This window comes from Podarcis muralis, chromosome 2 (genome assembly GCF_964188315.1).
Source record: "Podarcis muralis chromosome 2, rPodMur119.hap1.1, whole genome shotgun sequence".
In the NCBI taxonomy this organism is placed as follows: Eukaryota; Metazoa; Chordata; class Lepidosauria; order Squamata; family Lacertidae; genus Podarcis; species Podarcis muralis.
Genome location: NC_135656.1, coordinates 87,261,561 through 87,282,754, shown reverse-complemented (window position 1 = coordinate 87,282,754; position 21,194 = coordinate 87,261,561). Strand labels below are relative to the sequence as shown.

Here is a 21,194-nt window from a genome sequence, read left to right as displayed (position 1 = left end):
TTGACTGGGATTGTTTTACTGTGTGTTGTAATTATGGATGTTTAAATTTTAATGCTTGTGTAATTGGTTTTTATACTTGTACACCACTTGGAAGCCTACCTGGGTACTGAGTGGTATATAAATTAATTAACAGCAACAAAAACAGCTACGGGATGAAAAATGTGCCAGCTGTCCAGTGGTTATGGGGAAAGTGTCTGCAGCAAAACTTGGCCAATCTGCTGCACACTTTTTGCTGGTATGAGAGTGAGAGTTTACTCTGTAACCTCATAAAGGTTATCTCTCGCTGCCGACAATGTAATCAATCCTACAATAGAGAGAGATCCACATTGAGACCTACCGGTCTGCTAATAAAGGCCTGGCAAAGTACAGGAAGATCTGCCAGTCACTGCTAAGAAATGTCGTCCTCCAGGAAATTAAAAAACCCTGCAAACTTTGTGTCATGCACGTCTCCTTTGTTATCCTTATGTTACGGCTCTGCTGAATACTGTGAAATCAGTGAGATATTTTTGAGGCCATAGGCATAGATTCTTAACTCTTTGTGAGCAGTCATTTAAAATGAAAAGAAAAAAACCCTATAAAACTATAAAACTTAAGTTCTGCCACCTTATTCATACGAGTGTGTGTGTGTGTGTGTGTGTGCGTGTGTGTGTCATTGAGACTGGAGACAAAACTACTTTGCTCACCTAATTGTGTACTTAGAAAGGCAACCAACCGCCAAATACACTCAGTGAAAAAAATATTTTATGATCCTTTATTCTTCCCACAACCATGTGTCTGTTTCCTTCTTTCAGCTTGGACCATGAAAACCAATGATGCGTGCTTTACTTCTGCCTATAGACAGCTTGACTTCAGGCTCCCAGTTATGGCTGAAAGATGTTTACTTGCTTAAAACTAAGTCATCCGTATCAGCCAAACTTTTGAAAAAAGGCCAGATCATGGAAGATCTCCTTTGGTTCTAGGTCATCCTGTCTGAAAACAGACAAAAGCCAGATGATATGGAAAGGAATACTGGCATCTTTAGAGGTCACACATAGTCTGTGGCCATTAAAAAATAGTGAATGGCATTACTGGTTCCATTGGTGCAATGGGTCAAGTGCATATGGCTGTTAACCAGAAGGTTGGTGGTTGGAGCCCACCCAGGAGTCACTGTGGGCAGGATTCCTGCATCGCAAGGGGTTGGACTAGATGACCCTCTGGATCCCTCCCAATTCAATGGTTCTATGAAGGGAAGAGCAAAACAAGCAAAGATGCTATCTTGTGATTTGCATATGGTCTTGGTGGACCATAGATGGAGCACATGATGTGCAGCCAACAGATGTGTGTGTGTGGTTAAACTTACTGGATTTTCTGTTGTTGTTGTTGTTGTTTAAAAAATCCAGATTAAATGAGGCTGGCATTTTAATGCTGATGATGAACTTATAAGTGCCCTGTTGGATCAGTCCAAAGGTCCATCTAGTCAAGCATTCTTTTTTCACAGTAGCCAACCAGATTTCTGTGGGAAGCCCACAAGCAAGATCTGAGTTCAACAGTGCTTTCCCCACTTGTGATTCCTAGCAACTGATATGGCAGAACCTTGGCATATGGCAGAACTTTGCCATTGTGGTTAGTAGCTATTAATTGATTTGTTCTCCATTAAAACTGTCAAATCCTTTTTTAATGCAGTCCAAGTTGGTGGTCATCACTACGGTACATCTTGTGATAATGACTTCTAGCACAAGTCTATAACAAGCTCTCTTGATTTCCAGCATTCAGCTTCACTGAGTAACCCCAGGTTCTAGCCTTGTGAGGAAGAAAAACTTCTCTCCCCCCTCCACACACACTGTGCATAATTTTAAATAGCTCTGCCATGTCACCTTATACTTGCCTTTTGTTTTAACTAAAAAGCACTTTTCTTCATAGGCAAGTTCCTCCACCCACTTGATCATTTTAATTTCTTTTCTGCACCTTTTCCAACTCTACTGTATTTTTTTGAGGCGAGGCAATCAGAACTGTGGTGGAAGCATAGATTTATATAATGATATTGGCAGTCCCCCCCCCCCCCAGTCCCTTTCCTAATTATCCCAAGCACAAAATTTGCCTTTTTCACACTGTGTTGACATCTTTATTGAGCTATTCACTACAACTCCCACATCTCCTTCCTGGTCACTCACCTCCAGTTCAAACCCCCATCTATGTATATGTGACATTAGGATTTTATTTTATTTTTGCTCCCATGGGCATCACTTTATACTTTCTTCCATTGAGTAAGATGTGCCCAAGAGGAAGATGGACATCATCCCCGCCCCCGCCCCTTTGCTCCCTTGGCCATAGAAGAGATAACAAATCTGTATGATCAGGGGCGTAGGAAAGGGGGGTCCACCCCAGGTGCCATACTAGAGGGGGGTGACAAATTATCAAGGAACAATTACTGCCCTACTAGGGTGGTTCATGGGACGCAGGTGGCGCTGTGGGTTAAACCACAGAGCCTAGGACTTGCCGATCAGAAGGTCGGCGGTTCAAATCCCCGCGATGGGGTGAGGTCCCGTTGCTTGGTCCCTGCTCCTGCCAACCTAGCAGTTCGAAAATACATCAAAGTGCAAGTAGATAAATAGGTACCGCTCTGGCAGGAAAGTAAACGGCATTTCCATGCGCTGCTCTGGTTCACCAGGAGCGGATTAGTTATGCTGGCCACATGACCCGGACGTTGTACGCTGGCTCCCTCGGCCAATAAAGCAAGATGAGTGCTGCAACCCCAGAGTCGGTCACGACTGGACCTAATGGTCAGGGGTCCCTTTACCTTTACCTGGGGCAGTTCATAAAAAACTTTTTTTTTGAAAATGCGTGCTCCAAAGGTCTTCTCTTACTACACTAGGGATTATAGCTATATATGAAATTTCATACATATCAGTTAATATCTTGACCCTCCACAAAAATAGCTGTTTACTTGGCCGTTTTCCTATGTCGTGAAGGCTGAAATTTCAATTCAGTGGAGCAGGGTCAAGATATTAACTGATTTGCATGAAATTTCAGATATAGCTATATAATCCCTAGTTTAGTAAGATAAGACCTTTGGAGCAGGCATTGTAAAAAATAATATTTTTTTTTATGAACCACCCTACTGCCTTACCCTCCGCTGGGCTTCCCAGGTCCTGGAAAGTCGGCCTACGTGAAGAAAATGAGACTAGGCCGAGTAGATTAGGCCTTGCCTTGCCTTGCCCCCTGCACGCAGCCAATTTTCATTGATTTTACTGCTGTGGTGTTTTTTTGTTTTTTGTTTTGGTAAACCACTTTGCAGGTTTTTTAAAATAAATTTTATTAAATAAATAAACAATAAATATAAATAAAATAGCACAAGCCAAAACACAAGCCAAAAGTCCATCCTGTAGATTTAAGTATCTGTTCATAGTCACCTACTTGTTATCAGAGGCCCAGAATCCACATTCCTTTGTAAGAAAATATGAAATAAGGAAAAGCAATTTTTGCAGGCCAAAAAATTTGAAAAATATCAATGTGTGTGTGTGGGGGGGGGGGGGGGTTGACCAGAAATTTTTCGCACTGGGTACCACCTGACCTTCCTACGCCTCTGTGTATGATACAGTGTAGCAGCCTTGGAAAAACTATGGAAACAAGTCAGGGTGAATGCTTAATAAATACATCACCTGAAAGTGAACATTATGACTGAATCCCACACCTACCTTGCAAATCAATATCGCCATATATGTAGCTTTGCCTGAACAGGAGTTCTGCGCCTCTTCAAGTTTGCATCCCTCTTTGGCAAAAGTAGGCAGCCCCTCCATTTATGCTGGTAACTTGGTCATTCTTCCTGCCACTTAAAGTAGCATCACCAAGAGCACAGACCACACACCTTTTCTATCCCCTCATGCTCTCTTTCAAATAACCTTCCTTCAGCAATAAGGCATGTGCGCTGGCAGCAAATCAACTGATGTGGATTTAGGAGGCATGGCCAGTTCGGCCACACTGGGCACAGAGTCTTTGGGGGGGGCACCACAGCTATGATACAGAGTGGAAGGTGAGAGGCAGGGGGTGCTGAATTTTGGCATGGCAGAGGGCGCCACTGAAATTTGAGACTACAAACACACCTATTGACAGGCATTTGCTGGCTGCTGATGTGGGCCAACTTAACCTGAAACTGTTCTTAACCTGAAGCACCACTTTAGCTAATGGGGCCTCCTGCTGCTGCTGCGCCGCCGGAGCATGATTTTTGTTCTCATCCTGAAGCAAAGTTCTTAACCCGAGGCACTATTTCTGGGTTAGTGGAGTCTGTAACCTGAAGCGTATGTAGCCTGAGGTACCACTGTATAAGCTTTCGTGTGCATTCTTCAGGTATCTGAAGAAGTGTGCATGCACATGAAAGCTTATACCCAGAACAAACTTAGTTTGTCTCTAAGGTGCTACTGGACAATTTATTTATTTTTTTTTTTTTGTAGGGACTATTACACTCTGCTATATTTCTTGTGTTGTCTTTGTAGTACCTCTAACCAGGGCTCTTTTCAGCTCAGCCAGAACTCAGTTCCGGCACCTCTTAGGTAGGCGCCATTGCCACTGTAAGAGAGCATGGTTTATGGTGAGTTCTGGCACTTTTTCTAGAAAAAAAATATAGCACCGCTTCTAATGGATTTTGTTTTAAACGGCCTTGAGATGGGTTTCCCTAAGAAGTGGCACATAAACATTTTTAATAAGTTTAAAAAGGGGAAAGAAAGTGGAAGTGTGTGTGTGTCGGGGGCGGTTGGCGGGGAAAGTGAGGTGTGTGTGCGCGCGCGCCAGACATGTCTCGAGCTCCGCGCAGCTCGCCTGTGTGGGCTGTAGAAGAGCCGGCCTTCCGCTCCCTTCGAGGACCCGGCGTCGCTCGCACCTCCTCGGGGGGTGGAAGTGGAGGCGCAGGCAGCCGCCCAGCCATTAACAAGCGCTCCCCTTCGACGTCTTGGCTAGCGCCGTTCCCCCGCGTGTCTCTTCCTTCTCCGTCGCAGAAGCGTACCCTACATACCCTCAACCCAAGCAGGGAAAGCGCGGGAGGTGGGGGGGAGGCCGCCGGCCTCCTTTCCGACAGCCTTGCTCGGGTGAGGCGCCCAGAGCTGGGAGGCAAGGAGTGCGCGTGGCTGCCCCGCCACCCCGCCTCCCATGTGCTGCCAGGGGAGACGGGCAAGCGTCGCCTCTCGCCTCAGCTACTTTCCCTTCCTCCTTCTGGACCGCGGGGGTCGCCGGAGAGACTCCCGCCACGTGCGAGGAGCGGCGGCTGAGGCGGAAAAGGTCGAAAGCGCGGGAAGGCGGCGGCGAGCGGACCAGGTGCCCGAGCTGCTGCTTCCCGCTGTCGCCGGAGGAGCCCTTCTCCTCCCGCTCACCTGCGCCGAGAGAAGATGCCGGCCGAGCGCGAGCAGAGCCGGCGCGCGCGGCTGAAGCCTGAGTCGGCGGCCTGCACTCCCTCGGCCGGCGGCGCCTGCAGGGAATGAGACGCGGGCGCCTGGAAAGACATCGCCGGGAAGAAGGGAAGGCGCGCGCTAGAGACCTGGGCCGGCTAGGCGCTCGCGGAAGCCCAGAAGCCCGCTGCGGGATCCTCCCGGACGTCGAAAGATTGGACTGAAAGGCGAACTCCCCTCCTTTCCCTCCGCCTCCTCCTCCTCCCCTGGCTTCTCTTGTCACATAGTACGGTCCCGACACATTAAGAGCTGCGGCTGCCGTGGACGTACCTCAGTCACTCCAGGGCAGGCGGGAAAGGTTTCGGGGCGCCGCTAGTCCCACGCACCTTCTGTATCTCAATCTATACACGGGGCCCTCCCGCGCACTCGCCTCCTCGCCCGATTCCCCGCCCGCTCCCCTCCTTCCTGCCGGCCCCAAACCCAGATGGAGCACGCGGCGCGAATCAATGCCTAGCGTGGCCGAGCAGGCAGCCTGGCTCCCCCAGCGGCTCGCTGCCCGCGCTCGCCTCTCTCCGAGCCACAACACTTTCGGCGTGCTGTGCTGGGCGGGGGTGGCGTGGGGAACTCTCCGCTTAGCCTTATTCTACCCAGGAGGGGAAGCCTGCCGCCGCCGCCGCCGCCAACACCTTCGGGGCTTGTGCACAAGCGCGGGCAGGTTGACCCTGTGCCGGGATGCCGGGCTGGAGGAAGAACCTGACTCTGTGTCTGCAGAGGATGCAGGATGACGGTAAGGCTCGCTGGCTGGCTGGCTGGCTGGCTGCAGGAGCCCCTCCGGGGCAAACGCTACCGCCGGAGGGCATGCGCCTGCCGTTGGCTTGGGAAAGCGCCCGGGAGCTGCCTTCGCATTGGGGTTTTGTTTTTTTTAGTCTGTTTCTCTTGTCCCTGGTGGGGGGCATGCTTGGAAATGCAAGCCGTCTTCTGAGGCCCCCTGCTGAAGCTCTTTATGTTATTATTGTTGTGCATTTATTGTGGGCATAATGATTTTAAATAAAGTACAACTCTCTTTCAAAATGATTTATGTATCAGGAATGGAAGTCACCTTTCTAAACTGGGGGGCGGGGGCGGGGAGGAGGTGGAGGGAATCCTCTTTGCAACACAATCGGCAGCATCGTGAGCTTTGAATGCTCTTTCTTGGTCGGTGATGGGAAGAGGATTAGGCGAGCAGAATTGTTGAAGTGCCTGATGTGGTTTTACTCTCTTGTCAGAAAATGTGGGGGGCATATGTGGAGAGGTGTAGTTTGTGGAGGAATAGAGGCAAGGACCGGGGAAAAAGCTAAAAGCTTCATTGTTGATTTTTCAGCTGGCAGGGGTCTTTTTTGGGCGGGGGGATGTAGACTAAGTTTCATGTGTGTGATTTTATGCTGGTCCTGTGAGATTTCCTGCTTTCCTGTTAGATCTCAGAGGTAGGGGATGAAGATGTTTGCAAGATCTGCAAGGGAGGGACAGTAAATGAGTGCTGCACCCGGAGCTCATAAAAGTTTGAGGAAATGTCCCACCAGGTGGCGGAACATGAAGGATATGGGAAATCTTGCACGTTTGCTGGTTTCGCTTCATGTGCTTAAGAGGCTGAAAAACTGCATTCCTTGAAATCACCAGCCCCCCCCCTTTTTACTTAAGTAGCAAAGTCTCAGATGATAGACATGGATTTCATCATGCGTATGTGTGTTTGTCTGATGGAGAGTTTATCTGCCTTTGCCTCATGCTTGATGTGACTTGAGAGTTCCTCCGACATGCATCCTTTTATGTGCCAACTTTGCCACTGAAAACATGGTAACTCCTAAGAGGGATTAAGAATTGTGGTTAGTCAACCATTTGCACACTTTCCAACTAGCAACAAATTAGGCAAATAACTTTCTGCTCTCCACACTGTATGCATTAGATAAGGTTTGTATAAGTAAATAAACCAATGGTTTCAGGAAGTCCCATTTTCCCTGTGGGTTTCCACCCCATAAGCCACTGGGTTACTGCCTATGTCTGAGCCACACATTATGATTAGTTATTAAATTTGTATGCCAGCCTTCCATCTGAAGATCACAGACAGTTCACAACATAAAAATACAAAATGAGGACACAAAATAAACAATAAAACTAAAACAAACTAATGAAAACAAAACAAAAACAAACAGCCTAGCTAGCTCAGTTGGTTAGAGCGTGATGCTGATAAAACCAAGGTTGCAGGTTTGATCCCCATATGGGACATCTGCATATTCCTGCATTGCAGGGGGTTGGACTAGATGGTCCTCAGTGTCCCTTCCAACTCTACAATTCTATAATTCAATAACCCCCCTCCCACAAACACATTTATAATGCCATAGAATCTTAATCAGCTAGAGGCCGAGATGCTTTTGCCTGGTGCCTAAAGATATGTAATGAAGGTGCCAGGTGAGCCTCAATGGGGAGAGCATGCCACAAATGGGGAACCACCACAGAAAAGGCCCGTTCTCATGTTGCCACCCTGTGGACCCCTCTCGGAGGCACACAAAGAAGGGCCTCAGATGATGGTGTCAGTGGGTGCCACAGCTTCTTCACTGCATTTTAAACATGGGAATTGAATCCTTTCGAGAGAGATAAATGCTGCTGAAATGCTTTTGTTTGAAAGTATCCTATTTCACATCGGTATTTTAGCTATGTTCAACTTGTTTCTCTCGCCAAGATGCAACCTATGTGCCATCTTCCACTGTGAGTTGGGCAGCAAGTCCAGTGACTTCAAGTTGTATACAGACATTGGCAGTTTTGAGCCATTTCCTGAACTCAAGTGTGGCATTAGTGGTCTTTGCTTGTGTTTAAGGTTTTCCTCCATGACTTTCCCAGCAAAGCAGCTTCCTTTTAATTTAATCTCTTTGTCCATCGATGAACAGTAAGTAGTTGGGCTATCAGTTGGCCATGTATTGTGCTTGCTACTCCAGTTTGCACAGGATGTGCCCAGAAGCCAAATAAATAATGACACAATTATTAAAGGATCTAAAATGGGCTGTAGACCTTTTCTTTAGCTGTTAGGAAATTGAATTGGAGGAGTAGGGGAGCAGATTATCTGGCATCTGGTAAAGAGCTGGCAGATGTTGCTTATTTTGACTTGCTGTCCATTGATTCCAGAACTTCGCAGGCTCAGAGGACGTGATCGGCATATTGGGAACATTGCATTGTTATACTTGATAGAACAAGCTCTTGCACTGCTCCCTGATATTGAAATTTTGATCTTGTGGTTCTATAGTGGCTACTGTCATGCAACCAGAATTAAATGAATTACAGAATGGCAAAAACAAGGCAGTTTCTACACTGTTCTTTTTATTTCTCCTGATAACATTGTCGTTTCCAAAGAGTGCTCTCCAGAGAAATAAGCCTAACCAATTATATGGTCATTTCCAATGCTTTAGCTGTGTTTGAAAATTGGAAGAATTTCTTGCATAAGATATTCCTAGATTTGGGCCCCCCATAATGATTACCTAAAGTTAGAAGACAATATGAATTATGTGCCGAATCTCAGGAGAAGGGATTCCCTCTCATCTTTTGAAATTACATCCTTTTTTCTTCTTCACAAAAAAGCACTAAGCAATAATGTTTTTATATTACAGACGGAGACAGTGCCTTTCCACTGGGAAAACAAGAGATAGCCCATCAGTATTGCACTGAGAGTACATTGTTCAGCTAGGCTTCAGAAAAAAACTTTCTGTGTCTTGTCCTGATATAATGGCATCACAAACTTGCAACATAGCTTTGTTCAGATATTTCTTTTGAAAGCCCAGCTCTAAATGCAGTCTTCTTAATGACTGTTTCCAATTTTCTTTGCCTCTGAGTATGTTACCTGTCTCTGCCTGTTGTCACTGTGTGATGGAGGAAAAAGATGGCATTCCTAGTTCAGTTATCCATGACTTGAAGCCATTGGACTAAAAAAACACCCAAAAACTTTTTGGTGAAGAGAAAGTGTACATTATGCTATAAGTGAAGGTGGCTTACTGGGCTTATTTCTGTCTGCAGAGCATTCGTGTGTCAGTGACATGTGTTTAAAGGAGTTAAATGTGCCAATTTCTGGTGGGATGCTTGAAGATGTCACCCTAGTGAAAACATGGAAAACACCAATTTTGCAGATGTAAAGTCATCAATACATCACAATACTGTGCATACTTACTCAAAAGGAAGTCCCACTTAGTTCAGTGATACTCCCAGGTAAATAGGATTGCAGCCTTGCAGCCTAACCTAAGTGTTTTTGCTAAGAAGTAAGTCTTGCTGTATTTAGTGCAGCCTTCTCACCTAGTAATTGTGTTTAGGGTTGCAGCATTAGTGGTGTATGTTATATTATATTATATGAACCACAGTTTCTAGTTTCTGAAGTAAGTGTTTTGGAAACCTCAGTCTACTTAGGAAGCACACCATCTTGGTTACTGGAGAGTCTTGTATATATTGTATATATATAGTCACTCTTCATTTTGGCACATCACGAAGATGCTGCCCCTTTCTGGGAAAGATCCTTGAGAGGGTGGTTGCCAGCCAGATCCAGGTACTCTTGGAAGAGACAGATTTTCTAGATCCATTTCATTTTGGATTCAGGCCTGATTTTGGCACAGAAGCTGCTTTGGTTGCCCTGTGGTGGGGGAGACCTGGGGGTGTGTGTGATCCTTTTGATCCTCCTTGATCTCTCATTGGCTTTTGATACCATCAACCATGGTATCCTTCTGGAGCTGCTATCTGTATTGGGGATACTGCATTGCAGTGATTCCACTCCTGATTGCCTGTCTGACTCCAGAAGGTGGTTCTTGGGCATCAAGTAAAACCTTACGTTTCTCCCAGGCAATTTATGGACTGAGTGTGCTGCTAAATCTTTCCACCATTCTTGGGAGGGACTGTTTTGAATGATAAAAACATTAATGTTTCATATAAATTTATTTGTCCCCCATTTCATTTATAGTATAATGTATTTGTGTTTATGTTTTTAGAGGTTAAGTTGCTTTTATGTCAGTGATGGGTGGGGGTGCTGGGGTTGTAGACTCCATGCTTGTAGGTCATCATGGGGTAAGTTCATACATAGCATTCCATATCCATGGGATGATAGGGTGGTGAAATTTCCTATTACTTTATCACACCGAATTCCTTTGATAAATAAACTGTAATTTTTGAAAAGGTGCCCAATTTGGTGCTCACTTTGTTATTGTTGTTGTTTAGTCATTTAGTTGTGTCCAACTCTTCATGACCCCATGGACCAGAGCACGCCAAGCACTCTGTTATAGAAAAAACTAAAGTGCTCACATACATTTACAAGGCCATTTTTGTGAGGCCCAACGAGGGTCATGAACCATGAGCATTCAGTCAATGGTTAAGTAGTAACACAGCTTCTTCTCTGTACCCCTAAGTCCATGCTGTGGTTCCTGTTATTCCCTATCTAAACCACTTTGGGGGCGGTTAGGATAGCCTTACAAGGCATAATCAAAATGCACGCTGAAGAAATTTTGTTTTGAGAGGAGAGGGTCCGTGGTAGAGGTAAGAGTTGAGCAGCGGACTGGAGGAAGGGGTGTAGTTCAGGGGTTAAGCCTTACATGCTGAAGGTTCCAGGTTCAGTCTCTGGCATCTCCAAGTAGGATGAGGAGCGATTTCTGCCTGAAACCTTGGGGATTTTCTGCCAGCCAGCATCAACAGTCATGAGCTAGATGGACCCATGGTCTGACTTGGTATAAGGCAGCTTCCTGTCTGTTGGCTGCTAGGCTGTGGTGGCTCTCAACAAGTGGCACGCACGAAACATTTTGATGTCATGTTTTCATGTATAGTCATCTGCAGGAAAATCATCCAGGTGTCAGCCTGTCGGGGCAAAAGATTCCATGTCAACCAGCCAACAGTTTCTGCTGAGCAGCGTAGCCTCAGGGCAGCTCCCATCCAATGTCCTCATGCCTGCTTGCCTGCCTGCCTGCCAGTGAATTGGGCTTCTTCCAGGTTCTCTCAGCCACTGCAATCACATGAGTGGACTTCTCTGCATTCACTTCACCTCAGAGATACTGTGTGATACTCGGCAATGGCACAGCCCTTCCCTAACTCCTCCTGTGATGATGCTGAACAAATAGAAGTGTTAGGGGGGAGCACAGATCCCTCAACTTTGTGAATAACTTTCTCTGCATGAATCAGCTTGGGAAGGGGGGTGGGCGGGCGGTGGAATTGTACCAAGTGAAAGCTGTTCTTTAAAAGCAGAGATATTGTAGGATTAGGTTGCTGCTGCATTGTTCCTTTCTTTCCGCTGCGTCTATCCAGTTTATATGGTTCTGTGGTGGTTACCTAGGAAACAGCTGTAGGAGTGTACAATGGAATTTTATTGGCTGTGTCATTAGGCTGACTGTTAAGGTTGTGGGCAGAGGTTCCTATTGGTAGGTCTGAGCAAGTGAATCCCTGATATTGTTTTGATTTGTAAGATGAAAGAATGTGGCTCCGTCTTTAATAAGCTATACCAATAACCCAGCTTTTCACTGTGTGATGCATGGCCTACCTTAAGCAACCAAACTGGGAGGGGGGCAGTATTTAAGTAGAAATTAAGTTGATGATGGATTGTTTTTTTTGAAAAGGTTCTCACTTATATCCCATGTGTGTTTCTAATATTGAACTGCTTTTCATCTGCGGTTCAGGTTTTTTTGAAATTTGATTACATACATAATTTCTTTAATTATACACTTACTTGTGGGCATAATTTCAATCATTTCCCCCTTACTACTTGTTTAATATGTTGTCTGTGAAAGAAGAACAATGACTTAATGCTGGTATTGATTTTACTTTTTAAAAATGCAATACTTTTTCAAAAGGCATTTGATAAGATGCTTGTGTTGAAGGTGCTGGAGCAAAGGTAGATAAAATTGCATGAGCGAAAAACAACCCATGGGTTGTATTGTATCCAAAGTTTAAATTCTGCTTGCACAACAGACTTCCCCTCCTGCCCCCTCCTATTCTACCTCCTCTTTCCCCATGCACCTTCAAAATCTGCTCCAGAGGGTTGGGGACCCACCAGAGCAGATGGGGGGTGGCATGCAGGAAGGAGAGAGGAAGGGGAGATTCCATTGTGCAGATGGACTGTCACTCACACAGCATTGTATATAACCCTGTATCTTTGGTTCACTGAACTGAGCTGCTTTCCTGCTAATTCCTCTCTCTAAAAATGTGGAGCCAATTTCTAACATGTATTTGTTGTTCATATTCAAAGTCCTGGCTTTTTCCTGGTGCATGCACTTGCAGGAAAACAAAGTGGGCATTTTCTGTTGATTTTTTTTTTTTGTAACACGCTTTTACAGAGGTGTATAAATGTTGCTAAATAATAAAAAGGGTGCTTTCACATTTCAGTTTATTGTGCACTTGGTGCTGCTCATACTTGGAGGTTTTCCACAGTGTCCACATGGCCTTGTCTTTATCAAAATGCCGATCTGTACTTTTTCTTCATAAAATCGGGATTTTCCCTCTCTGCAGTAAACCAGCTAAATAAAAATAGCCCGTAATACACCTGCAGTCTGTCATTCCCAATGTAGAAGCTCCTTGGGTGGTTTGATGTGTTACGACATTTCAGTGGGTAGCCTCTATTGCCACACTCCTAGCAAGAAGATTTGTGGAAAACTTGCAATAATAGAAACAAATGTTTTGGGCTGCTTAATGCTCTGGGTAGAGTTAGGCATGTGTGTGTCAGTCTTTCTGCAAATCGGGATAATTCCTTTCTCCTAATCTTTTCCTACTCACAGCCAGCTTCAGCATAAAGCACCCAGGGACTTTGTTGCGGAGAGGCAGGAGGGGAATCATTTGAGTCCTGGGGTTCTTCTCACTGTTTTCGCCCCCAAGCTTCTCCACAAATCTCCTGAGATGGGAGAAAAGCATTGTGGGGAGATGCAGTGGGAAAAGGAAAGCATCTCCATGGAGCACAAAGCCCTCCTGCTTTCCCTGCTCCCCCACAAACCTCCCCAATACTGCAGGGGACTCCTGGAGAGGCTTGAAAAAAAGTTGGGAAGAGGCTTAAGACGGACTTTGCACAATCCTGTAAAATCAGGGTTGTCCAAAAAAGAAGAGGCAAACTGCTCTTTAATTCTCTAGGTTAAGTGGAGAGGAGTGATTCTGGGTGGGGATGGAAAAAATTAACACCCATAATATTTTTCGTCAAGCTGAGCCTACTGGGGTGGATGGCAAGAAATGGAATAGCAATGAATGTGATGGTTGAAAAGAATGGAAGTGGGTGGATCCTAATGTGCCAGTTGCACACACAGGAAACTTGGGTGGGAATGACCAGTTTGCGAGATGACACCTCTCATATATATGTGATTACCTGGGCCATACATTATACATTATGTTTGCCCATAGATGTGTGTAGCTCAGGAAAGGGCAATGCACATGAGTAATGGATGCAATATGTAAATCAGCATGTAGAAATTTAAACTATTAAAAATGTGGCAGTATATTTTAAAAGGGATATGCTCCATTGTAGTTAAACAGATGAGCAAATATTTGCAGGATCAAATCAGGGATGTTAATAAGCCACGTGCCCATTAAAGGCATACTCATGCATCAGCTATTGTGGAAAACTTAGATCTGAGCTATGGCAGTCACATTTAACCACTAGGGCCAAATGCTAACTTAAATCCTAGAAATTTTTGTCTTAACTGGTTTGGTTGATTAGATTGCTAGTTTATTCATGAACTTTAATGAGATCCTTTTATCCATTACCCTGAAGTCTCAAGTGGATGTTATAAAGTACTACTTTACCGTTAGCCAATAATGACCTGGCTTGCTTTTAACCAACCAATCAATTAATTAACTGATTAAAATAAATTGCACCATATCTCAACATAGTGGCATACTTGGAGGACATTTAATGAAGGCAACAGTTTATCTTGATTACATAACACATAGATAACAATTTTGTCAGAATTTCTCAAAGTGGGGGCTGAACTGTTGGTGAAGTCAGTTTCTAGACTTCCCAGAAGGAAACTCAGTGTGGAGCCTGACTTCCTCAAAGAGGTGCTTGGCCAGGATCTGGTACTTTGGACAGTCATAGTCAAAGCTAAGCACCCTCAGGTCCTATTGATTTCAGAGGGAAGAAATCTAAACGTGGGTCATGCTCATTGATGGCAAGCAATTTCCCAAAGCACAGCTTTCATTAAAATCTAGTTGAAATTCATGTTCTGGATCAGACCAAGGGCCCATCTGCATTTCCAGTTGTGGGCATATGGTCAGCCCCATGAAGCAGGGCATGAATGCCAAAACCCTTCTCTGTTGTATGCCCCAAGCACCCTATATTCAGAGATACACTGCCACTGAGCATGGAGGTTTATTTCACTCTCATGGATAACAGCCACTGATAAACTTCTCCCCTGTGAAATGGTCTAATCTAGAAGGACTCTGAGGGATATTTTGTAAGTCACACTGGCTGTTCGAGGTGGGCGAGCTACAATGCTATCTTGAGCTAAATTGTCCCTTTTCTAATTAAAAGCCATCACTTCTATTTTGTTCCAGTTCAATGTATAGCCTGAAATTTTTCTGTAGATCTTTATGCATCGTTAAAGAGCTTTTCTGGAACTGACTGGATTAGTTAAATAAAGAATATTGTCATCCACATAAAGGCTTATTTTCCATTGAGAGTCTTTCATCTTTATGCCTGCTATTTCATTACGTCGTCTGAAAATAGCTAGTGATACAATAGAGGTGGGAAAGCAGACAGCCCTGTCTTATCAAGCTTGCTTTGCTGGGGAGTGTTGTCACAAGTTTTTTGGATGTCCAAATCTATAATGCAGTCTTTCCCAAACTTGCATACCCAGATCTTATCTGATTTCAGCCCCTGTCATCTTCAGCCAGCATGGCCAGTGGTCAGGGGTGATGGGAGCAGCAGTCAAACAACATTGAGGCACCAGATGTTGGGAAAGATTGCTCTGATGTCTTCTAGACAGACCTATTTATAGGCTTGCAAATGTTTCTTGGCATAAGCCATACTGGTTTATCATCAGCATGGCTTATTCTTCTATGCACTTAACAACTTTACCTTTAATAACACTGTCTTTCAAATTACCTTGGACAGACATCAGGTTGGCAGATGTGTAATTTCCCAGATTCTCCTTGGCATGCATTCTTTCTCTCTCTCTCTCTTTTAAAAAAAGGTCATTATCTGGCTTCCAGTCTTCTAGTATGAGTATTTTTCTTTTGTTTTTTAAAGTTTAGCTCTTTCACATCTGAGAACTCTAAAAACTCTTGGGTGAATGCCATCTGGCCCTGGTGATGTGTTAATTTGTAAATTGTCAATTAGCTCTCATCTTTATCCTTTGCCACCACAGCTTGACATAGGTCCTCAGATCCCACCCCCACCCTCCGAAAACAATAGCTCAGATATGGGCAACTCTCCAACACCTTCCATGGTGAAGGCACAGTGCAAAGAATTTATCTCGCCTTTCTTCAGTCTCCCTGCAGTTAAGGAATTTACTGATTAATAGCAGCAGTTATTCAGTGTTTTACCTTTGGCACTCATTACCTTGGGGCATCCAGTATACAGTAGCTGGCACAGCACCTTTTGTTCGGAAATACAGGGTTGCTGTTGTTTAATGTTACACACAGATGGGCCAGGAGTGGTGGTGTTCACTGCCTGCCTGCCTGCCTGCCTGCCTGCCTAAAGGAGGGATTGGTAAGGCCACTCCTTAAGGCACACTTAACAGAGCTGGAAAATCTAAGTAATGGTCAGTTGCTAATGTTCCCTTCTTGGGCAAGGTTCTTGAGCATGTGGTTGTGAGCCACGCCCAGGCTCTTTTGTTGGGGTTTAGGCCTAGGTTTGGCACAGAAACTGCCTCATTTGTCCTGAATGATGGAAGAGAGACAGGAGGAGTGTGTCTTCCCTGGTGTTTCAGTGGCTGCCGGTGCCATTGTCCATGCTGCTCTTCTGGAGTGCTTATCCAGCTTGAGGGTGGGCAGTGTTGCTTTGCACTGGTTCTGATCCTACCTGGATGACTGGCTGCAGAAGGTGGTCCTTCAGGCTGCTACATTTACAGTGAGACTTCCTGCAGCGTATGACCTACACCTGCATTATTCACAGACTCCCGTGTGAAGTAGCCCCCAAGTCATTTCCAAAATAGCCAGTATTATAGTGGTCTCTCAGTTAAGGCAGCAGAAATAACTGAAGGGAGAAATGTTACTCCAGATTTATGCTGCTATGTGAGAGTTGAGAATTTGCTGCAGTCTTGCCCAAGGGTTATGATGCAAAATACTCCGAAGGGCTGCTTTTTGCACTAATGCTCTAATCCTTATAGAGAGTGATGAGTTTCTTCCTCAATAGTGATTGATTTCATTGAATTACAAGCTACAGTAGAAAGAAAGAAAGAAAGAAAGAAAGAAAGAAAGAAAGAAAGAAAGAAAGAAAGAAGAGTACATTTTTTGTTCAATTTTTTTTAATGCTTTTCTGGACACATTTTATGAGAAGGAAGAGCAATGAAACTTTCTTTTTAGAATTCAAGAGTCATATCCTTCCCACCCTCAGCACCATTCCTCTACCCTCCAGTCTCCTATATATCCTCCTTCTTCTGAAGGTGACGGTGCTGAAATAGGATAAATGCCACATCCTCAAAATTGTAGGTTTTATGATGATTCCCATTTTGCTTGACTTTTTCTTTCATTAACATTAGATGTTTTTGGCAGCCTGTAATTACCAGCTTTGGATCTGTAGCCAGAGCTGTCTTCAGCTCAAGCAAAATTCACTGATTCCAATGACAGTGTTTAAAACATTGCCTTCCACTGGGGAATTCATTCAGTCAAACACACTCTGCTCTGACACATTTAGCTCCAGGTACTCTGCATTCTGACCGCATGGGATGTAAGCAGAAGGGGGCCACAGTGCACCCTGCGAAGTTCAAAGGACTCCCCCCCCCCTTGGATCAGGCAGCGATTAAGTTGATGCATTAAGTGAGAGATGTTGCTGACCTTGCCAAGTGAATAGCTGCCTTCTGGCTAGCAGAGGGCAAAGGTGGTATTGTGAAGACACACACTGCTTTCCAAAGGCTTGCAAAACAATTTCTCTCACAAATCTCTCACCCTGGCAGGAGTCGTATTGTTAATAGAACCATAGAATGTTCGAGTTGGAAGAGACCCTGAGGGTCATCTAGTCCAGCCCCCTACAATACGATCTCAGCCAAAACATAAATGACAGATGGCCATCCAGCCTCTGCTTAAAAAGCTCCAAGGAAGGAGAGTCCATCATTACCTCTTGTGGGAGTCTGTTCCACTGTTAAACAGTCCCTGTAGAATTTCATTTTGTTAGTTTGGGCCCAGCTCTCCAATCTGTTAAGGTCATCTGGAACCCCGATTCTGTCTTCTGCAGCATTAGCTACCCCTCCCAGTTTGGTGTCATCTGCAAATTTGAAAAACATTTCCCCAGTTTATTCATCCAAGTCATTTATAAAGACATTGAACAACAATGGGCCCAGAACAGAAGCCTGTGGTACCCCACTTGTTACTTTTTTCCAGGATGATGTGGAGCCATTAATGAGCACTCTTTGGGTTCGGTCTGTCAACCAGCTACAAATCCATCTAACAGCATGCAGATCTTTTGGAGAATCAAAACTTGAGAGATACATTTAGGCATTGTATTTCAGCCCAGTTTCTTGGTTTTCATATTGATGATCAGTTCTTTGAATTGCAGAGCATCATATATTTATGCAGCTGCAAAGCTGGAGAGCAATATGACCATATTCCAATTTAGTGCAAGTTAGTAGAAGTTGTGAAGGGATGCCCAGTGAACACTGGTGCCCATTTATGTCAGTGTTTGAGAGATGCAAGCAAAGTCAATCAGAGAGCATTCAGGACCTTGAACAGCTCCAGGAGACTCTATTATAGCAGCTAAAGACATTCTGTCTGTACAGGGAGCTAGAGACATGAGAAGTCCTATGTAGGCTGACAAGGAGCATAGCAGACTGTTATGGAGGTAGCTCCATAAAGGAGCTGCCTGGCTGGTTAAAGGGTAGTCTTTAGCTTCTATGAAGAGAGCATGGCTGGTTGGTTGGAATCCTGAACAGGAACATTCAACAAAGCAATATTTTGTTGCAGATCCCACTTGTTATTCTGTGGAGAGCAGAGTTCTCTCCATGCATAGCAATCCAGTGGAGCCCTGGGGTTCAATCAGCCATTCTTACTGTTTCCATTTTCCTTACAAAACCTCTTCCTAAAGGGGTTCATGAGATCTTTCTGCAGCAAAATGATTTGCAACCAACTCAAACTCAGTACAGTGGTGCCTCACAAGATGAAATTAATTCGTTCCACGAGTTTTGTCGTCTTGCGATTTTTTTCGTCTTGCGAAGCACGGTGTCGGGAAAGTTTTGGAAAAGCTTCAAAAATCACCAAAGTCTTTAAAAACCTCAAAAAAGGCTACCACACCGCGTTCTATGAGTTGCTCCTCAAAGTCAAGTCGCAACTGTATTAACGGTGTTAAGAAAAAGGAAACAAACTTGCAAGACGTTTCCGTCTTACGAAGCAAGCCCATAGGGAAAATCGTCTTGCGAAGCAGCTCAAAAAACAAAAAACCCTTTCGTCTAGTGAGTTTTTTGTCTTGCGAGGCATTTGTCTTGTGAGGTACCACTGTATATCTTCTTAGTTTACATATATGTCCATCCTAAATGCTTATCAAAATGTGTGAGAATTGATAACTGGCAGAAACTAAGTATGCTTTACTCGTTTGTACTCTCAAAGTGCTGTGTGGATAATTTGCTTAGTCCCCCAACAAAAGCTCATTTAAGGAAAAACAAGTTTCATTCACATCTCTGTGTTTGGATCATCTTTGAAAGCTGTATCGGTCCATGCTTTGGTGTGTCAAAAACTGGGCACACTGAATCATTCAGTACTAGGCTTGTGCATGCAAATTCACTGAAAAAGTCAATCCATGTTTCCTTCCAACACATTTTTTAGAACGGTTGTAAGAAACAACCTCGAGGCCTGAGTGTTTGTTTCCTTTCGAGTAGCATTTATTAAAAGCAGGAGCTAGAAGGAAGCATAACCAAGAGCTAATATTTGTCCCAACAAATAGAAATGAATAATTGTGAAAGCTTCCCCCACTGAATCAGGATGAAAGACAACTGTCATTTCAGCCTTGTAATGCAGAAATAAATAGCAGTGGCTGGAAAATGAATGAAGGTTGTTTTTTTTTTAAAAAAAAAGTTTAGGTTTTTCAGCTTTTCTTTGTTGGAAAAATATATATATAAGCCTTGTTTCAGCTTGCTTTTAGCAAAGGTAGCAAGATTACGGTCCTGTCAAATACTAGTGTTGTAGACTCTTAAGCCTCAAGCTCTGTGTCTGAATGCAGACATCACATATCATTGCAGTGCTGAAGCAGCATCTTGCCTTGGTGCTTTGGAGGCTGGGAACTGCAAGTTGCTTGCATGAGTGCCAAAGTTCCCAGAAGGGCGAAAAATATTTAGGGGGAAAACTCTCAAAGACACAGCACTCCGAAGCATGCCCCAGATTGATCCGAGACTGCATTTGCATCTGTGCCAATGTATTCATTATCAAGAAGGGTTCACTTCATCTTCTTGGAGTTGGTTTAATTCTTCTATTCAGAGTGATTTGAAGCATTTGTGACACTCTTGCAGTTGCCATCTCTTATTGTGTGGGATCTTCTGCTGCTTCTTGTTTCCTACATGGCCCACAAAGACCATGGTACCATGCAGCCACAAACCATAAGCCTTGGTGTGATTTCTTATTGTGAGATGAGTATGAGTCTCCTTTCCATTCATGCTTACTGACTTTCACATCATTCAAAAACTATTGTGCAGAGGACTGTCTTGAGATTAATTTTTCAAAGAACCCGGTCATCACAATGTTATGATCAGTGATTAAGTTTTCTGTACGCTCTGTCATTACACATGATCAAAATGAGCCTTAGGTGAGCTTCATGCTAAATAAATATTAAAAATCATATTAAAGTTATTACATTAGTTTTAAGTTATAATTTTAATAGCAATACAATTATTTATTATTAGAATTATATTCTATCTTTCCTTCGGATATTTCAGGGTGGCATAAAGGATTCTTCTCCTTGTTATTTTATCATTACAGCAACCCTGCGAGGAAGTTTAGGTTGAAAGAGTGTGACTGGTTCCAGGTCACCCAGTGAGCTTCATAGCTGTGTGAAGATTTGAATTGTGGCCTCCCAGGTCCTAGTCCCACACCTTAAGCACCCTAAGCACCCTCCTGAAATTTTGTGAAACACACTTTGCTACTGCAATGAATTGCTTGCTTGCCAACTTGCTTCATGGACATGCAACCTGTATTGCTAATGTTATTTGTGTTGGGAAGGGGGGGGGTGTTGGAGTGGCACAATGATGATCCAATTTTATTTCATTTGTTTTTTCTCTCCATTAATTCCTGCCAGAAATAGTCAGCATTTATAAAGACAGTTTCTGACAGTCTGTTAATAGTTTGGTTTTTTAACTGGCCTAGATGCTGCTGATTGCATGTCATTTTTGAACATCCCCAGATTTATGGAGGAAATTGTGGAGAGCCAAGAGCAGAAGGGGATGCCAAATAATTTACAATGCAGAAATCGGAATGTAACCAGAGAGTCTCTCCCTCACTTCTGCTACAGATCTTGACAGCCAACAAATGGCCATTCTCTTGTTGGCTTCTTGTGTTTGCGCCTCTTCGGTCTTCCCTGGTGGCTACAAACTCCAGATGCTTTCCTTGCCCTGATTGTTTTACATGGGCAGCCAATTGCTTCACTTCTTTGTTGAGTGTGTGGCATTTGTCAGAGACCATGTGCTGCAGGGTTGAAAGGCAGACGTTAACAAAACATCAGTGAATGATAGGCTTTTAGTG

General features: G+C 44.2%; 1 protein-coding gene across 5 annotated transcripts in view; it reads left to right on the top strand.

Moving 5' to 3' along the window:
- Positions 1-5,289: 5,289 nt before the first annotated feature.
- The window catches only part of GRIP2 (glutamate receptor interacting protein 2), a 379,580-nt gene continuing 363,675 nt past the window's right edge, over positions 5,290-21,194 (top strand). The window contains exon 1 of one of the 5 annotated variants that reach the window (XM_077924982.1): positions 5,290-6,141. In XM_077924982.1, the coding sequence (XP_077781108.1) occupies positions 6,087-6,141 (55 nt within the window). In that variant the 5' untranslated portion in view covers positions 5,290-6,086. The remainder of the gene's footprint in view (positions 6,142-21,194) is intronic. The other 4 variants (XM_077924986.1, XM_077924980.1, XM_077924985.1 and 1 more) reach the window with 4 other exon arrangements.